General features: G+C 42.8%; 1 protein-coding gene across 2 annotated transcripts in view; it reads left to right on the top strand.

Annotated features, from left to right (window-relative positions):
* Positions 1-9,572, top strand: part of LOC107274310 (myrosinase 1) — an 18,831-nt gene extending 9,259 nt beyond the window's left edge. The window contains exons 1-7 of one of the 2 annotated variants that reach the window (XM_015753328.2): positions 5,905-6,533; positions 6,947-7,059; positions 7,152-7,288; positions 7,371-8,047; positions 8,151-8,301; positions 8,370-8,611; positions 8,696-9,572. In XM_015753328.2, coding sequence (XP_015608814.1) covers positions 6,487-6,533; positions 6,947-7,059; positions 7,152-7,288; positions 7,371-8,047; positions 8,151-8,301; positions 8,370-8,611; positions 8,696-8,855 — 1,527 coding nt within the window. In that variant the 5' untranslated portion in view covers positions 5,905-6,486 and the 3' untranslated portion in view covers positions 8,856-9,572. Of the gene's footprint in view, positions 1-5,904; positions 6,534-6,946; positions 7,060-7,151; positions 7,289-7,370; positions 8,048-8,150; positions 8,302-8,369; positions 8,612-8,695 lie in introns of those variants that run through there. The other variant, XM_025091571.1, reaches the window with a different exon arrangement.
* The last annotated feature ends 9,270 nt before the right edge of the window (positions 9,573-18,842 follow it).

The following is an 18,842-nucleotide window of genomic DNA, read 5'->3' on the forward strand; positions in this document are numbered from 1 at the left end:
GGTGGTGGAGCGTGAAAAAATAAAGAGAATAAAAAATAAAAGAAAGAAAGAGCGCTACGTGCCGATTGGCTAACGAGTGAAATTGGCCCATGATTAGCCTGAATCTTTCACCAGGAAGAAATGTGTCCGTCGTTGGAAAAGGTAAGTAAAAAAAAAAAAAAGATAAAATAAATAAATAAAAGACTTCTTCGAATACTTCATTGACGCAGGGACAAACTCCGTCGAAATGGTTTCCGGCTAACTGTTCCATCAATGACAGATGGGGATAGATATACCTCGTGAAGCTTTAACCTGCGCCGACTCCTCGCTGCCGACCACCACCTGGAAGTATCCCTCCTCTTTATCTTTCTCCTCCTAAGAGCCTCGCTCGCTCTTCGGCAAACCGCCATCTAAATTATGCAGGACTTGACTAAGGCCTTCGTCCTGAAGTAACGTTCATTTCCCACCCTCGGGATATACGCTTAAGCCGAACTTCGTAGACGCGTCTAATTAAAGAGTTTCGATCTCGCCGAGATCGTCGAAGAAATTACGAATTATCCGAAATTGGAATGAAAGAACGGGAGATTTTCGAAAATCCGCTCCGAGGAGGGGGGAGATTTTGAAGTTAAAAAAAAATGGTACAAGGGTCCTCGGACAGTAATGGTACGACTGGTGTTATCGGATGCATCAGATTTCCCAAGATGCACCGAGCCGTGCACAATGGGTAATTTGAAAATTTTTATATCTGACTCGCGAAAGGGTCGAGAAGGAATTTCGGAAATTTAATATGTACGTAAGGACGAAGGGAGTGAAAATCGCGGAGAAGGAAGACAGTGCGAGGGTATAAATATGGCCGGCTAATCCAAGTGAACGAAGGGCGTAAAGCCGTGCTTTATACCTCAATTACCTTCGTACCCGTAACGCAGTCAAAAACCCTTATCGCTATGGCATAGCGCCCGTAAACCCGAGTATCACCGTAAAATACGTTCGGGGCTTTTCTTCTCCTTTTTTTTTTTGTTGATCAGAAATTCCAGGGATATTTCCGTGCTTAATACGGTCGCGAAAAGCAGTCATTTATAAACCTAAGCCGACGTTAAGCACGGGGTCCCATATGCAAGGTACCGCTCCTGGGGTATGATTAATACGAACTCATGAACCTGGAGGGTTGCGATTGGCCTTGCCCCAAAACGGACAACTTAGTATGATGTAACGGAAACGTCACAACGGCCACGTGGTCTGACCAGAAGAGCGAGAGGGTGGAACCAGGAGAGTGTATATAGAAAAAAAATAATAAAAAAAAAACAAAGAGTAAAATTCACGCGAAAGGGTAAGAAAAGTGACTTTTTGTGCGATATAGTGGTACCAAAAAAAAAAAAAGGTTTCGATCCATGGAAAAAGGGTGATAAAGGTAAACGACTTTATTCCAGAAAGTATATCTGGTCGATTTGAATCTTGATGAGGCCGGATATCGTCCATAGGATTATACGTATCGCGAGAGTGTGTCTTCGAGTCTCGGCGACGTCAGATCAATTGGTCCAGATGAAATTTCGCCGAGGGCCATTTTTGTAAATGGGATGAAAAGGCCAAAATTTCGGCCGGGCATTAATCATGCGTTCGTGACTGTGCGGATATTAAATTGAAATTTGAAAAGTGCCTTTCATTCCCTTTTCCTACACGATCCTCCTCTCTCTCTCTCTCTCTCTCTCTCTCTCTCTTTGCCTTCGTCGAATTTGCCACCCCTAACTTTCACCCTTCACTCAGGGTGCCAAACAACAACGAGACTCGTTAAAAATTTATCACTGCAATCAATGAAATATCTGTTAATCCATAAGACGAAGATACGAATTTCCACTTTCGCCTTGGCGTCGACTCTTACTTCGTCATGGACCATTTTTCCACAGACTCCTCGGCGAGGGAGCGGGGGACGATCTGTATTCACTAAACGCGAGCGGCAGAAAGAGAAAGGAAATCGAATGGCAAGAAATGGTCATGAAGAAAGAAAAATAAAAGAATAAAATTCACCAAAAAAAAAAAAAAGATCCCAAAAATCCCGATAACGTTTCGCTCTTTATTTTTTAATATGAAATCGTAAATTCTCGTGCGTCGCCGTGCGTTTGCCCCGTCGTTCGTAAATTAGCTCGAGACAAGTATACCTATATGTATACCCGTTTCGTGAAAAAGCAATTCTCATCTCGCTTTCTCCTTGGGTCTTATAGATATTTTCGCGAGCAAACAGAGACGCTCCCAGGGACGTCGACGTCGCTCAAACTCTCTCGGCATCGAAACCACCTACGACGCCCTCAGCTCTCGCAGCCTCCCGTCACACGCTGTACCAATTCCGTAAAGCACCAAATAACGTAATCTTTTCTTTACGAGTGGACGTATTATTTATCGAAACGGTAGTCACGTGTCTCCTGTCCCACGCCATATACCGCGAGGTATGATACGTATGACAAGAAAAAAAAAATAATAAAAGAAATAACATGAAATTGCAGACTGAACGAGGGATGAAAAAAGGATCGAAAGAGAAAAGAAAAAAAAAAAAAAAGAAAGTTAAGTGGCTTCTTGATCACGTGTAAAGATCATTGTGACGGGAGGAGATACCCCCTGGTCCATCGGGGTTTCACGTGATCTGCAAAGCATTGGGGAAAAATACCCAGTGAGCCATTGCACACCTCCATCTCTGATCATTGATATTTTCTCGCGGGTTAATATTACGGGATATCCGGACGATAAACTTATACGTCTCTGGACCATTAATCATTTCCTATTGTTATCGGCCTAATACTTTTTCTTTCCTCTGGAATTCCTCCTTTCCGAAACCCATCGTCATCCTATCCCCATCTCTCTCGTGCCTTCGCTCTCAGACGATTCGCGAACTCTCTTAAGATTACGACGTGGCACCGATTCGAATCCAAAATCGTTCCTCGCCGTTACGCGGCAAATAATCTTAAAAACGAATCGTTTCGCTCGCGGCCGCCAAAGATTTCTCCAGTCGTTTCATTCAATTAGGGTCTTCGTTAACGCCAGACAAAAAAGCATCCCTCGTCGTTCGACAATCAAAATTCTCAACATTTCGGTCCCTCGCGAATTACCCCTATCCGACGCCCTTGCGTCAAGACAAATTTCACCAGGATTCATTAGGCAGCTTATACGACCGTCCGAAATAGACTCGTGCATTTCGCCTGTTTCGCGATCCTCGTACCGAAAGATATATTAAGAGTGTGGTGTATCGAAAAAAAAAAAAATTGGGTTAAAAGTTACACGTAAATTTGTTCAATTGGAAATTCCATCGAATCAAACTTTTCAAGGACAATTAAAGATTCTCACTCGATTGATCATTCGATTGGATTTAATCGACGTCCAGTTTCAATATTCGAGTGAGGCTGCAATGGACCATACGATAATCGTCAAAGAAATTACGAATTATCCGAAATTGGAATGAAAGAAAAATTTTTTGGACGTAAAATTTTTACGTCACACTCAAATTACGTGTCACGATTTTTTCATTCGTTAAGGGATGAAAAATAGTTTACGCGGTTCAAGGAATATTTTAAGGGGGTTGGTTGGTACTGCAGTAAAGGGGTGGTGAGAGCAAGTGCATTAGTCATCGTAGTGACGCAATGCAATCTTTTTACTTCAATAAAGGGGTAAACTTGGAAAACCGTCTACTTCAACCCTCTCCTCCGTTACGTATATCCACTTCCTTTTCCCATTCGGAGATTCACTCGTGACGTCACTACTTCTTTTACACCTACGACGGATGTTGTTTGTCGAAAAAGTCTATCTTTATCTCGATCTCTTCTCTCGATCTCTCTCTTCTCTCTTATCTCTTATCTTATCTCTTAAGAGATCTCTTATCTCTCAATCTTCCAAGCTCGTCCTTCAATTTTTCGGGCCGTGCCAATTTTTTTTTTGCGCGCGCAAAAATTTCTACCGCAATTTCGAGTTTACGCGTACGCGCAATAAATTGTGCGACTTTTAATACCAGACTCCCAGCATCCCTCCCATTCCCCCCCCCCCAACTCTTCTCGTCGTCGTCACTCCGTCCTTGTGCAACCTGGAATTGCGCCACTTTGCCAATTTGCTGGTTCGTTGCTAAAACTTTTGACTTTACGTAATTTCGCTGCTTTTTTCTTTTTATTCCTTTTCTTCGCATTTTAGCACAAAACGACGAGACACGATTTACAATGTCGCGAATATTCACGTTGATTTAGTATACGGCGATATATTTCGTATCGAAATTGTTTATTTTTTATGCAAAAATTGCATATGATTTTGCATTATTGATAAGAAACCAGTCACGTAAATCCTCCAGTTACATCAAGGGAAATTGTATCTGAGATGACATACATTTTCCCATGTTATTTCGAATCCCGTTTCAGACACTTTTCCCCGTAATCGTAAACCTCGTAATCGCTCATGTTCCGATATTAGATAAAAATGATCAAAAAATATCAAAAAACAAAGATAACAAAAAAAAACTCTTCAACGTCAATCAAACTTTGTAATATCGCTAAGAAGCCAGTCACGTAAATCTCCAGTTACATCAAGGGAAATGTATCTAAGATGACATACATTTTCCCATGTTATTTCGAATCCCGTTTCAGACACTTTTCCCCGTAATCGTAAACCTCGTAATCGCTCATGTTCCGATATTAGTAGTATAAGTTAGAGAGTTCTGGATATAGATTCCTGCACCGACATAATACCAATACTCCAGAGCCTTCCAAGGTGGGTGTCCGTGCTAAGTTACCGTCGTGAGCTCTACGATTTCTGGAAGTGACGTCATCAGGACCCTTCGATTCCAAGAATTTTCGCTCGATTCCGGGAATTTTGCGCTCGATTCTAGGAATTACGCACGATCGAGAACCTTCTAGAACATTCTGGAAGCTTCGACGGTTCGTGTCCGTGCTAAGTCGGGAAGGATCACTCCCAGAGCCGGCGGTCCTCTCGCGCGATGTTTTGAGACAGCCCCTTGCCCCCCACCCCGGAAAGCCTTCCTTCCTCGTACCACGAATGGGTACGGAGCGCGGGTCTACCTGAAAGACGCGATCGTATCACTTTCGATAACAACACATTATTCGGAATGAATAACAATTCTGCACGACCAAATCGTGATAACGCCGCGGGAGACTCTTCTGGCAATACAACCTCGAATCAAGGTCAAACAGATGGATCTGAAAGAGGAAATCGAGCAACCAGATAACAAGTCATCTTTATTCGCTCAAATACACACTGCTGTAATCAATAAAATTTCGAATGAACCTGTATGGATAATTATTCTTGTCATTGGAACCCTATACCTCAGATTTTTTGTGACAGTTCTTAGGAAACTCTCAAGGGTTAAAATGGGGATGGGAGGTTTCGCAGATTTCAAGGAATTGAATCGCCTACAGAGATTCCTGGATTCGATGTCAAGGTTAATGCATCTTCCGGAATATTCCTTAGCCCTCCCACGACGACGACGACGACGACGACGAAGTTGCGTCGCGCGCTTACGAGTAATTTGCCACCTCGGGGGTATGAGGGACCGCATTCTCGACGCACGACTCTGCGAGATAACGTTCGAGGTCAAACGGGCTGAGGGCTGACGTCCGAAGCCTGCACGAATGTGCACGGGTCCGTCGAAGCTTTTGGAAGGCTTTCCGGGGTGGGGGGCAAGGGGCTGTCTCAAAACGTCGCGCGAGAGGACCGCCGGCTCTGGGAGTGATCCTTCCCGACTTAGCACGGACACGAACCGTCGAAGCTTCCAGAATGTTCTAGAAGGTTTTCGATCGTGCGTAATTCCTAGAATCGAGCGCAAAAGTCCCGGAATCGAGCGGAAATTCTTGGAATCGAGGGGTCCTGATGACGTCACTTCCAGAAATCGTAGAGCTCACGACGGTAACTTAGCACGGACACCCACCTTCGAAGGCTCTGGAGTATCGGTATTATGTCGGTGCAGGAATCTGCATCCAGTGCTCTCCAACTTATACTACTGATATTAGATAAAAATAATTAAAAAATATCAAAAAACAAAGATAACAAAAGAAAAATCTTCCACGTCAATCAAACTTTGTAATATCGATAAGAAGCCAGTCACGTAAATCTCCAGTTACATCAAGGAAAATGTATCTGAGATGACATACATTTTCCCATGTTACTCCGAATTCCGTTTAAGACACTTTACCCAAACATTATTTAGACGATGATAACAGTCCAACTATGATTATCACTTCGTTCCCGTGTATAATGTAAAAAGACGTCAATATTTCAGATATTTTTATAAATACTTACCATTATCTCGTAATCGCTCGTATCTTTATGTTACATAAAAATGATAATACTACTTTGCAATACGAGTGCAAAAAATCGAACTTTATAGACTGGCGATGAATTTGCTTCCAACTTTATTAATAAAACAAAAGTATTCATTTGCCCCACTTCTTGCGCGTAAGACTGATAACCCTTCTACGAGATGTTGATATATACCGCCGATATCAGCTCAGTATCGTCTGATTCATCATGTCTTTGCTCGGAGGATTGTTGTTCGTCGTCAGTGCTCTCGTCGTGTGAGTCTATGAAATATTTAAGAAAAAAAAAAACAAAAAAAAAAGAAAACCCCTAGAGCATCGCACATTTTTTACATTAAAAATCCGCAACTCGCATATGCATACGTCACACACGGCTTTATAAATGGCAATGTAATTCTGCACGGGTAAAAATAAAAAAGCAAAGCTCAATTACGGTGAAATAAAACTTTGACACGAGTTGACAAATATAAAAAGATTAGAGTGAAAAAAAAAGTTAATTTATTAAAAAGATACGTGCTTCAGTGAAAAAAAAAATGTAACGGGAAGAGAGTAAGAATTTAAAAAAAAAATAACGTCACAAAGAAGATGCGTGATGGTCTGGGGTTAAAAGTCAAAAATTTATCTCGTACTCGACGATCAATGTCAAAATTGAAAATCTGAAAATTCAACAGTCGCGGGAGCAGCATTTCTACGATCGAGGAGAATTATTTGAAATTTCCAGCAGGATTTCTCATCGGCACAGCAACAGCCGCTTATCAGATCGAAGGAGCTTGGAACGTGAGCGGTAAAAAAATTTATGGACAACTAATGAAAAATAATTACGAAAAATGTGCTATTCAATCTTACGAGATAAATAACTTTCGGATTTGCTTCCAGACAAGAGTGAGAATGTTTGGGACCGCTTTACACACGAGCCCCGTCCAGGTCGAATAGTGAACAACGACACCGGTGACGTGGCTTGCGACTCTTATCACAAGTACAAGAAAGACGTGGAGCTCCTGAGAGAGATCGGGGTAAATATTTTTGTTCAAAATAGCTAAAAAAAATTTTTCAAACAAAACTTCCAATAAAACGTTTCAACCCTTCAAAACACAGTTCGACGTCTATCGGCTGTCGCTCAGCTGGTCGCGAATTTTGCCCAACGGCTTCGCCAATAAGATCAGCCAGGATGGATTGGATTATTACAAAAAAGTGTTGGCCGAGTTAGAAGCCAACGGGATCGAACCTCTCGTGACCCTTTATCACTGGGATCATCCTCAGATAATAGAGGATCTCGGCGGATGGACCAACGAGGAGATAGTCGATTACTTCGGCGATTACGCCCGCGTCGTATTCCGTGAACTTGGACCGAGAGTAAAATACTTCTGTACCATCAACGAGCCCGAAGAATTCTGCGCTCGGGGCTACGGGTTGGGCACGAAGGCGCCGGGAAAGGAGATTCATGGAATCGGCGAATATCTCTGCTCTCACAATGTCCTGAAAGCTCACGCACGCGCTTATCACATTTACGATAAGGAATTTCGCCCGACGCAAAACGGCACCATCGGCATTGTCCTGTCGTTGAGTTACGCCTATCCGAAAGATCCAGACGACGCGACGTCCGTCGAGACGCACTTTCAGTTCAATGCCGGCTGGTTCTGTCATCCGATATTTTCAGCGAGCGGCGACTATCCGAGCCTGATGAAAGAGAAAATTGCCAGCGCCAGCTTGGAACAAGGATACCCGCGTTCGCGTCTTCCGGAATTTTCGCAGGAATGGATCGAGTATATCAGGTGCGTAAAAATCTCCCCGTATCGCGTAAATAGACGAAAGCCTCAAATTGTCAATAATATCGTCGTCCGATTAATTCTTGCCGATTGTCATTGTCATCTGCAGGGGCTCTTCGGATTTTCTGGGCGTCAATCACTACACGTCCACTTTGGTGGAGCCAGGAGTAGAATCCGTGGTGCCGTCCGTGTTCGCCGATCGGAAGATAATTCTCTCCCCTGATCCCAGCTGGCCCAGAGCGAATTCCAGCTGGCTTTACGTAAATATATTTTCCATAACAATTTTTGTTTTTTAATAATAAAATTGATCACGTCCCTTATCACACAGGTCGTTCCCAAAGGCTTTGGGGATCTTCTACGTCTTCTCGCAAAGGAATACAACAACCCAGTGATGTACGTTACGGAAAACGGAGTCTCGGCCGCGGAAGAGACGAACGACCTCAATAGAATTCAGTACTTCCACGATTACCTGAAAGAAATGTTACTGGCTATGAATCGCGACGGGGTCAATGTCAAAGGTTACCTCGCTTGGTCGCTCTTGGATAATTTCGAATGGACCCAAGGATATAGGTAACCTTCGATAGATCGTCAAATATTGATCCAGGCATTTTGTGGATTTTAAACAAATCTTCATAATTTTCTATTCATTTTCAGCGAACGCTTTGGCCTGGTTCACGTGGACTTCAACGATCCCGAAAGAAAGAGAACCTTGAAGATGTCTGCTAACTGGTGGAAAAACGTATTGAAAACTCGAAAATTGGAACCAGTCCCAGCTGGACCACAATCATCATGCTGCACGGCGATACCGGTGTGAAAGCAAACGTCCCTACGTTGGATTCGACTTCATTCAGTCATCAAATTATTGCATGCGTCTCGCGACCAAGATTAATTTTACATAAGACTAGAGTAACGAAATATTGACTGTATATAATCTAAATGACAATAACTAGAGACTTTTAAATACTATAAGTCGACATTAGGATAACCTTAATTTTTGATATCGCAAATAGTTTCAATTACAATAGTCGTCCTCGTACACCCTCATTGAGTTACATTTGTATAACCAGATTATCCGATAACCCTTGATTCACCTATAACAGATGACGTCAAAGAGACACTTGATTCCACTAACAAGTGTGATAAATTACGAGGGGTTATCGTGAAAAATATATAGCACGGTTCATTTTTATATGGAAATTGACAAAAAAAAAGTCCCAAAAAAACAACAATACCGATTTACCAATGAGTGTCTATCTTATGTCAGTTATGTATAATAGAAAAAGGGATCACTGTATTACGAGAAAGAAAGAAAAAAATCCCACTTCGAAAACTCGTTACAGAGAGGACAAGAGAAACAAAAAATATATCTCGTATGTCGACACGTAATACGAATTTGTCACATGCACTTCCACTCGATACCGACATTACGTCAATATCTAAGCGCAACGGGTTGAATTGGTGAAACGCATAAAAATCAAAATAATAAAAAAAAAAAAAAACGAAAATACCGTCTCTTTCCATCCGATAGCCGTAACCACAAGGTACAAAAGTAAATCGATTTCCTGTACGAATGTTGCATCTTGTAAGATATAAAAAGAAAATGTATATCATTACGTCAAGCGTGTCTAATAGTAAAGAACGAGGACACGAAAGCTTATTTATTCCAATCGGATCCCTTCGCGAGGCTGATATACGTGATATTTCCAGGACTCGATTGGAACCAGAAGACCAGACGGCTCCACCTCGGAGAAGGACATCCTCGACGAAGACGTGCTCCGTGCCCGTAAACTTCCTCGAGTTAAATCTCTCCGGGATAAAGGTCCAGGGCTGGAATTCCATTCGAGAGGCGTTCCTCAATTTATGAAATCCCGTCGCTCAAGAATTTTCCTACGACTCCAGTAGCGTCCAGCGAGGAATCCTGCCCCGACCGATACACACAAAGCCATGCCGCAGAGACTTTTAAAACTTGTCAAGAGTAAAAGCTCCGCCACACGTACGAGGCTCAATCTTCATCGTTCTCCCTGCGAATTGACTTTTATCCCCGAGCAAGGAACGACAACGCTAAACTCGTTCAAGGAAGTTTCCCTCGAAATCAGCTTTCGAGCGCCGAACTTGACCCGTGGGACCATGAGCCAAGTAAGCGAGACCACGAGACGTCGCCAGCAGGCAACGTGGCCTTTTGCCTATAAGCAGCCGTGAGATTCTCGCGCTGAGTAAATTTTGGAAAAAGGTCAAAAAAAAAAAAAAAAGAACCATCCAAGCGATAACGACGATAAGCCTTCTCAAATGGCGAATTAGTTTCACTGCTTACGGGATTAGCCTTTTACCACCCCGTAACTCTTTGGCCGATCCCTCAGCCAGTCAACCTCCCCTGCGCTACGTCGACTCCAAATTCTTTCTCCCTTATTTTGCCAGCGTCGCACGAAAATTTTCCGTCCGGATTTTAATCGGAGCTTTCAACGCGTTAATTATCCTTCCCATTCGTTCCGTGCCTCCCCTCTCCTCCCTTTCCCCTCGTCGCCCCACCAGCCGTCCAAGGCACTATGGGTCACGTCTTTCCGTTGGCGCCGGGGGAGGCCGTCTTAATCTTCATCCGCGAAACTCGCCGCTGCGCTTCTCTTATTTAATTCTGCAGATTCTGCGACTTTGGCAAAACAAGCCAGCGTCGCGCGGTGGGGGGGTTAAGTTACTAAACTGCAAACCGGAAACTCCGAAGCGCCGAGCGGACCTGCTCTTCCGTTAGAAAAGTTACTTTAAGGAGGAACCACGTTCCCGCCTTGAGCCAGTCGCGTAAAAATATTTTCGACTCGATTTACTGTTATCTTCGGTCCTGCTTTCTTCTTTTACTTAAGCCGGCCGCCAGTGACGTCACTCGTCGGACTTTTATCATACCCTGACGTACACGGGCGAATTCATTCGAAGACTCTTTTTTCTTTTATCCCTGTCTATGGAATCGTCCACGTTTGCTTGTACCCGTGGATCCGATGCTTGACTAAAGGCTTAAGGGACAACAGGGTTACGAAATGGGAAGACAAGGGGGATAAGGAGCGAAGGAAGTTCGGTATGAGGTTTAGGTGGAGTGGAAGGTCGTAGGGAAGGCAGAACAGAAATGGTTAGTAAGCATCCCTCCTCTCTTGCTCGGCCTCCCAAGAGAAATCTCACTAATGCTTTGTATTCTTGAAGCGGCTCCTGTGAGCCGAGCTTAAACACTCCGGGAGAAGCAGCATGTGACCAACCGGATATACGGGCTTGGATATTCATTTTGTTCCCGGGAAATTTCGTCCCGTTACATATATAGATAACGGTTATAGGCATTAGAACGGTGTATACGATTGATTACGAAGAAAGTGCGAGAGAGATCAAAGAGAAAAAAATTTTATCGACAAAAAAAATTGCTAATTTCTTGGTGCATCGGAAATATCAAATTCGATCTGTCGAGTCGAACGGGCAATCACGAAATTCTTATTTCTCTTGGGAAATATTCTTTGACGCGTACTTCAATTAAGTTATGGGAGGCGTCTTTGGTACTGGCCGATGTTTTATTTGTTCTAGAACAATCTAATTGAGTGACGTAAGCTTTCATTCGTGTTGACGTTACACTGTGTATTTCGTGTAGCGTTCGTGGGGCCGAGAGGGGGGGAATTGCAATTACGTCAATAGACGTATAAATTGGTAAAGTTAATTTTTGAAAAATATTTTCACGTAGATCCTATTCCTATTTTTTTTTTTTGTTTTTTTTTTCAATACAAGAACAACCAATCGATTCGTAAGTTAGGAATTTCGTTAATAGGTTGAATCGCTTGAAAATTATTAATAAACTTGATGCGCCGGTAACCACGTGCTACATATAGGTTATACAGGGCGATTCGTTATTCAGTTTGATCGAACGATGTGGATTCGTTGGAAATTAATAAAATAATAATTAACAGCTGACTCACCCTTGGTCGAAGTGGATGGAAAAATTCAACAGCTGACAACAATCTGCAGCTACGTGGCTCATCGGATTTCGAACGTCGTTTCCCTCGAATAAAGTCAAAATCTGAAATCAAAGTTATAAATATCCGAATTAATTGGCGAATTAAGGAGAACGGCCAAAGTATCAACATCGCGGATTCTTCCTACGCGATAATTGCTTCGAGTTTGACTACAACAGCACGGGATTGCTTTCCCTGTCTTTTCAAAGATCCCCCGAGCGATTGACTCTGTATACATATAAAAAAAAAAAAAAAACATTCGCTTCAGGATCGTTCGAAACTTCAACGAGGTCGGTTCCTTGAAGTTGGAGAAAAGCGGAAAAGGCGCCGGTCGATGTTTAACGTCGGTGAGAAAAAGAAAAGTCAGAAGGTAACGCGGGATAAGGAACGAAGCCGGAGACCCAGGGATAGGTAGAGTCTGGATACGAAGAGAGTTCCACCATCGGAACCTGAGGCTCAAGTGGAAGTCTTAGATTTCTCTTTTTATTTTTCAAACTCCGAACCTCACAAAGTCCCCCATTGAACCTGGATATCCAGCGGACTTCCGGCAGCGTCAAAGAAGAAAGGTCACTTTAGGTTCCAGTTTAAAATTTCAAAAGAAGTTGTAACGCCCTCGCCATACCCAACGGCATATAGATATATGGAGTGACCGATCGAGCCTCGGAGCGCCGCTGGGCTTCCGCCTTAAGGATTCAGGAAAAAAAAGGGACATTTTCTTCATCTCCGAAAATTCTTCAAAGCAGGCATAAGGATGGTGAACGTAAAGAGGAAAGAGGGAATAAAGAGAAAAAAAATAAATAAATATTCCATATCAAACGCAACCTATTCTATTGTCACAATCGTCTTGTCGGTGACATGAAAGCACGATGACGTAACCAGACAATAAAATATTCTCTGGACCTACGAAAGGATATGCTGAAAGATTCTCAAAGAATTTATGTCATTATAACCGGATATGAGAGATTCACCCCATTATAGAGCATGCTCCGGTACAGCTTCGATGATACAAGCCCTGTACCGTGAATCTTTAAAAAAGACTAAAAAAAATCTATCGATACTAGAATCAACCCCTGTGGTAATTGTATTAGCTGAATATTTGCAAGTAATAAAAAAAAAAAATCAAAAATAAATATTCCATATCAAACTCAACCTATTCTATTGTCCCAATCGTCTTGTCGGTGACATAAAAACACGATAACCTAACCAGACAATAAAATATTCTCTGGACCTACGAAAGGATATGCTAAAAGATTCTCAAAGAATTTATGTCGTTATAACCGGATATAGGAGATTCACCCCATTATAGAGCATGCTCCGGTACAGCTTCGATGATACAAGCCCTGTACCGTGAATCTTTAAAAAAGACTAAAAAAAATCTATCGATACTAGAATCAACCCCTGTGGTAATTGTATTAGCTGAATATTTGCAAGTAATAAAAAAAAAAAATCAAAAATAAATATTCCATATCAAACTCAACCTATTCTATTGTCCCAATCGTCTTGTCGGTGACATAAAAACACGATAACCTAACCAGACAATAAAATATTCTCTGGACCTACGAAAGGATATGCTAAAAGATTCTCAAAGAATTTCTGTCGTTATAACCGGATATAGGACATTCACCCCATTATAGAGCATGCTCCGGTACAGCTTCGAAGATACGAGCCCTGTACCGTGAATCTTTAAAAAAGACTAAAAAAAATCTATCGATACTAGAATCAACCCCTGTGGTAATCGTATTAGCTAAATATTTGCAAGTAATAAAAAAAAAGAAAAAAAAATCAAAAATTTCTTCGCACAGTCAAAAACCGTCCCATGCTCATCCAACGGGGATGATCTGTCGAAGCTACCCGAAGAACCTGAGGGTGAAATAAAAAGCAGGATGCAAATGACACAATCCGAAAATTACGGCTTAAGAGAGCATAACAGGGCGGAGGGTCTGAGAGGAGCGGAAGGGGAGGAAGAAGAAGAGGAGAAGGACAAAGTGGCAAAGTCGAGTATAGGGCGAGAAGGGGAAAAAGCAGGTAATAGGTGGATATTGCGAAACCCGCAGAGAGTGATAAAAGTAAATCCTATCCCTTTTCGCAGCTTCGCTAAATTCGGAGGTAAATTGTTCACTAGACCCAAGAGAGATAGTCGCTGTGGGGTACAGCGGGATGAGCGAGCGAGAGAGAGAGAGAGAGAGTGCCGCGGCAGGAGAGGCCGTAGCAGCGGCGAGAAAAAAAATAATGAAGTTGATGCAATAAATCAGGAAGAAATAAGCCTTTATCTTTTATCCGGTTTTATGGAGGGCCTCCTTTTACTCCCGGCTGGCTCGACTTTGCCCAGATCGAATTGCCACCGAGAGAGATAAGGTATTAAACAAAGAAGGCCCTCCTTTTCTTATTTTACCTCCCGACCCTCCCTGCCCCTCTCCGGGTAGCAGATTCACCTAACACACCCTGCCAGGCTATCTCTCGTTTATACACTTTTTTTTCTTCCCCCACTATAGGCAATGGATTCTACAAAGCAAAGAGGTTAGCAATGGCTCTAGCTTTTCTTAGGGCGAAATTTCATGCAATTATATTTTCATGCAATTATATATATATATATATATATATACATTCCGGTAGCGTCATCAAGGCCACGTGCTTTTACGTAGAGTAGCACTGAAATTAATGGAGTCGCGTAGGAACTGCCGTAAATTAACCTCAATGACTTTGGGGCTTGTTACAAATGTACGATGTATTCTAGTTATAGATGGTTCCGTATGATTCTGGTATTAAACAAAGAAGACCCTCCTTTTCTTATTTTACCTCCCGACCCTCCCTACCCTCTCCGGGTAGCAGATTCACCTAACACACCCTGCCAGGCTATCTCTCGTTTATACACTTTTTTTTCTTCCCCCACTATAGGCAATGCATTCTACAAAGCAAAGAGGTTAGCAATGGCTCTAGCTTTTCTTAGGGCGAAATTTCATGCAATTATATATATATATAATTATATATATATATATATATATATACATTCCGGTAGCGTCATCAAGGCCACGTGCTTTTACGTAGAGTAGCACTGAAATTAATGGAGTCGCGTAGGAACTGCCGTAAATTAACCTCAATGACTTTGGGGCTTGTTACAAATGTACGATGTATTCTAGTTATAGATGGTTCCGTATGATTATGCAACTGCGTATGCTTAGGACCGACTATGACAGTGCACGTGGAAGCGTCGAAAAAGTTGTAGTCGATTTTATAGGCAATTTGGGTATTTTTGATATGCATCTGATAAGTCGGATACTGAGTGCATCGATCATCGTTCGATATTATCTGCGAGTACGATGACGATGCTATAAGAAAAAGTCATGGGCGAGACAGTGCAAGAGGATATGGAATAATTGAATTTGGTTATTAAATTATTAACCGGCGCCTGAAGACGCAACCCCGTATACACGGGTGTATTAATGTAATCGTTTCTCGTACGCGAAAACAGTTATTGGATTGAAAGTTATTTACCTTAGTCGAATGCGATTCGAGGAAGGGTATGACCCAGAGATTTGGTCTAGAGGTATGTCTGTCCTTATCATACGCACGCAACTGCCGATGGGTACGTCTCTCTCGCACTCGCTGCGGGTATAGGAAAAATGAAAATATTTGAAAAAAAAACTTTTTCCATTAACCCGTGCGCTCTTCGAATTTTTGAGATTGACGATAAGGATTGGTTCTTGAACGGGAGTGGGCTCTTGAAAAAGTTCATTAAAATGAATATTATTCTGTGTACACCGTGGTGTGCCATATTCGTGAAATTTTATTGAAATTTAATTTTGCTATTGAAAAATCGACTTCGAACGAAAAATGAATTTTACACGTGATTCAAATATCACCTTGTAGCTGAACGACTCGCAAAAGCGTGCGAGATGATTAATTTTAACTATTTCAAAGTTCAGATGTATTTTCCTCGAAAAAAAAAACAAAAGAAAATTCTTACGGATACGGGAGCCAGATATCTTTACAGTTTTACAGTAATTCCTACAATTAAATCCTTGGGTTGGGATAATGGCTGCCGTTACATTGTACGTCGTCGACAATACGCGTCTCGATTGCATCTAGCCACGTGCTTCCGACAAACGACCGTTACTGCACCCTTCTGTATCGCTCGGTGGATTTTCAGTGGCAGGTATATCGGAAATCAGGAAAACTGATATCAGAAATAAAAGTGTCTCCTTTGTTCGTATACTTGCACAATGTACTCTCGGTTGAAAGAGCAGTATAACTGTATCTATGAAATAAGTGCTATCGTAATGGCACCAAGTCGTCCAAGTAAAAATTATTTACTATACAGTTCATACGCAGTTGATCCAGTCAGATAGAAGTATGGCTAATTGGACTGTACCGAACTAAATGCATACTTTGGAAATGCTTTAGCAAAATCTATCACAGGTGTATACATAGGCTAAATCTGTACTACTGCGCTGAGTATAGGAAAAATATGGATTAATATATAGGGTGTTACGTAAGAGTAGAAAAATCACTCACCTCAAGATTCCTGTCCTGCAGATTTTGTTGCACGTGTTGCACGTGTATAGTTCATCCATAGGGCGAGTTCATCCTTCGATGATCGTGATGCATTCGGCCGACAACTTGAGGATTCTGGCCGCGGTAATTATTCTTGCACTTTGTTTATTTTCGAATACGGACTGATTTTTCACTTATTGTCACTTAAACAACACGCGGGTTCTCGCGCGCGATATAGAACGACTGCGATGCACTTATTTAAATAGACTCACTGTGTTGCGCGATTTCGAAGGTGGCGCTAAGGGGCACAGGGTATAGGAGGAGATGGCACGAAATGGGCTGAAGGCCCGAAGAGATTAAAAGAGATGATTTTGATGATATTGATAGGGAATGGTTGTTACAGACATGACACTTGACCGGGGACAAGCGCGATGGACCGGATTAAGCAGGCTAGGGTGCGGAATACACGCTATCGGGCCCAACCCCCACGGACAGCGGAGGCCCGGCTAACAGATACCGAAGTAACAGCGGACTGCTGTGACGCAAGAGCTTAAAGGGCCGCGAAGCGGCTTCCGACCTTCGACAGACTTTGGTCGCGGACACAAAGCATTGACAAACATGAGTACAAGACTTTGAACAACATGAGCATATGTGAATGGCCTGGACTAAGCAGTCGCTTGTGTCGCAGAACCAGAACACGGGAAAAGGAGCCAGGCTATGAAAATTCGCGATCACCCCTAGCCGAGTCGACCGCAACGAATCACTGGGCATCAGCACCGACCGAGGCCGGAAGTCCCCGAGGGGACTTGAATTTACGCTTCAACCTTCGTCACTGCCCGCCGCAAAGCCGAAGCTAGGGCAGGTTAGACGTAAGGAACCACGTTCGATCTCCGAAGACGAACCACGTTAACCCTAGATCAGCGCGCAAAGTGTTTCCTGCAGAGGGTGATTAGAAGTTACCGGGATTTGAGGTCCCATACGCCAAGTGGAGTAGCACAAGCGAACGCAGATTGACGTGACCGCTCCCCTAGAGAGCGCAGAAAGGGATGCCGACGCCAACCCATGACTCCCCACCGCTCAAACCGTCTTGGCATATTTGCTGCGGAGTTTACTGCGATACCAAAGTGATATCACGAAGAACGTATAGCCCAGCGGAAGAAATTGGGAAAATGTGTAACACAAAGAAAGAGAGAGAGAGAGAGAGAAAGAGAGAGATAGAATTAGATAATCAAGTACTACCTTAGAATGTAGATGAACAAAAGAGACAAAGAATCGATGAATGTATCACAACTGCGATGTATTTGAGGAGAGAGGGGAAGGGGGAAGGAAGACCGGCAAAACGCGCTTTCCAAGAGACCGGCTCTCGAAAGACTGACCTCTGAAACAATAATACATTCTTTGTATACCACTGAGTACCCCCTCCCCCCCGCTCGAGTACTCCTTGGCAAAAGTGATGCCCCCCTACGACAGGTTTGTCAATAACAACTCGTACAGACGCCAACCCATGACTCCCCACCGCTCAAACCGTCTTGGCATATTTGCTGCGGAGTTTACTGCGATACCAAAGTGATATCGCGAAGAAGGTATAGCCCAGCGGAAGAAAGTGGGAAAGTAGGTAACACAGAGAAAGAAAGAGAGAGAGAGAGAAGTACATGAGCAGTAAAGAATATACCTCAGACGAGAGATGAGAAGAAGATGAAGAAGCACCGAATGAGTCACAAGAGATAAACGTAAGGAGAGGAGGAACAAAGAAAGAAAAGAACGCGAACTCGAAACTCGCGTTATCCCAGATCGGCCGTTCGAAGACTGAAGCACTAATCCAAATTTTCTTCCGCATACCAGTCAGTACCCCCTCCCAGTCGAGTACCGATCAACAAGCACTGCCCTCCTGCGGTCAAGTTTTCAACAACAACCTGCACAGGAAGCCTCAACAGTGTCCCGAAGCGACGATACAGGAAGATCAGTCCTTGGCAATGGTCTTCACTCCAAACCGCCGTTGATGCTCCCTGCATCACTCTAAAGTCTCCCTTGGCATATAGTTTTCTTATTTATCGTATCTGTCAATTATCTGGCTATAAAAATACGATACTGAGGATGTATCTTACGTCATTGGCCCACCTCTCGATATGCCACAGCATAGATGTAGCTGTACCTCTGATAGACTTTGTTAATGCATTTTCAAAGTATACCTATAAGTATAGGATAGTCTTGCCAACTATATCTCTATGTATACTTCTCAGTGATCAATTTTAGATCTCCTGGATGCTGTTCTGAATATGAACTACTCAGAGATTCATTCATTGGACATATATAAGAATTATTGTGTGATTGAAGTA

Source organism: Cephus cinctus, unplaced genomic scaffold (assembly GCF_000341935.2).
Source record: "Cephus cinctus unplaced genomic scaffold, Ccin1 Ccin1_scaffold2643, whole genome shotgun sequence".
Classification (NCBI taxonomy): domain Eukaryota; kingdom Metazoa; phylum Arthropoda; class Insecta; order Hymenoptera; family Cephidae; genus Cephus; species Cephus cinctus.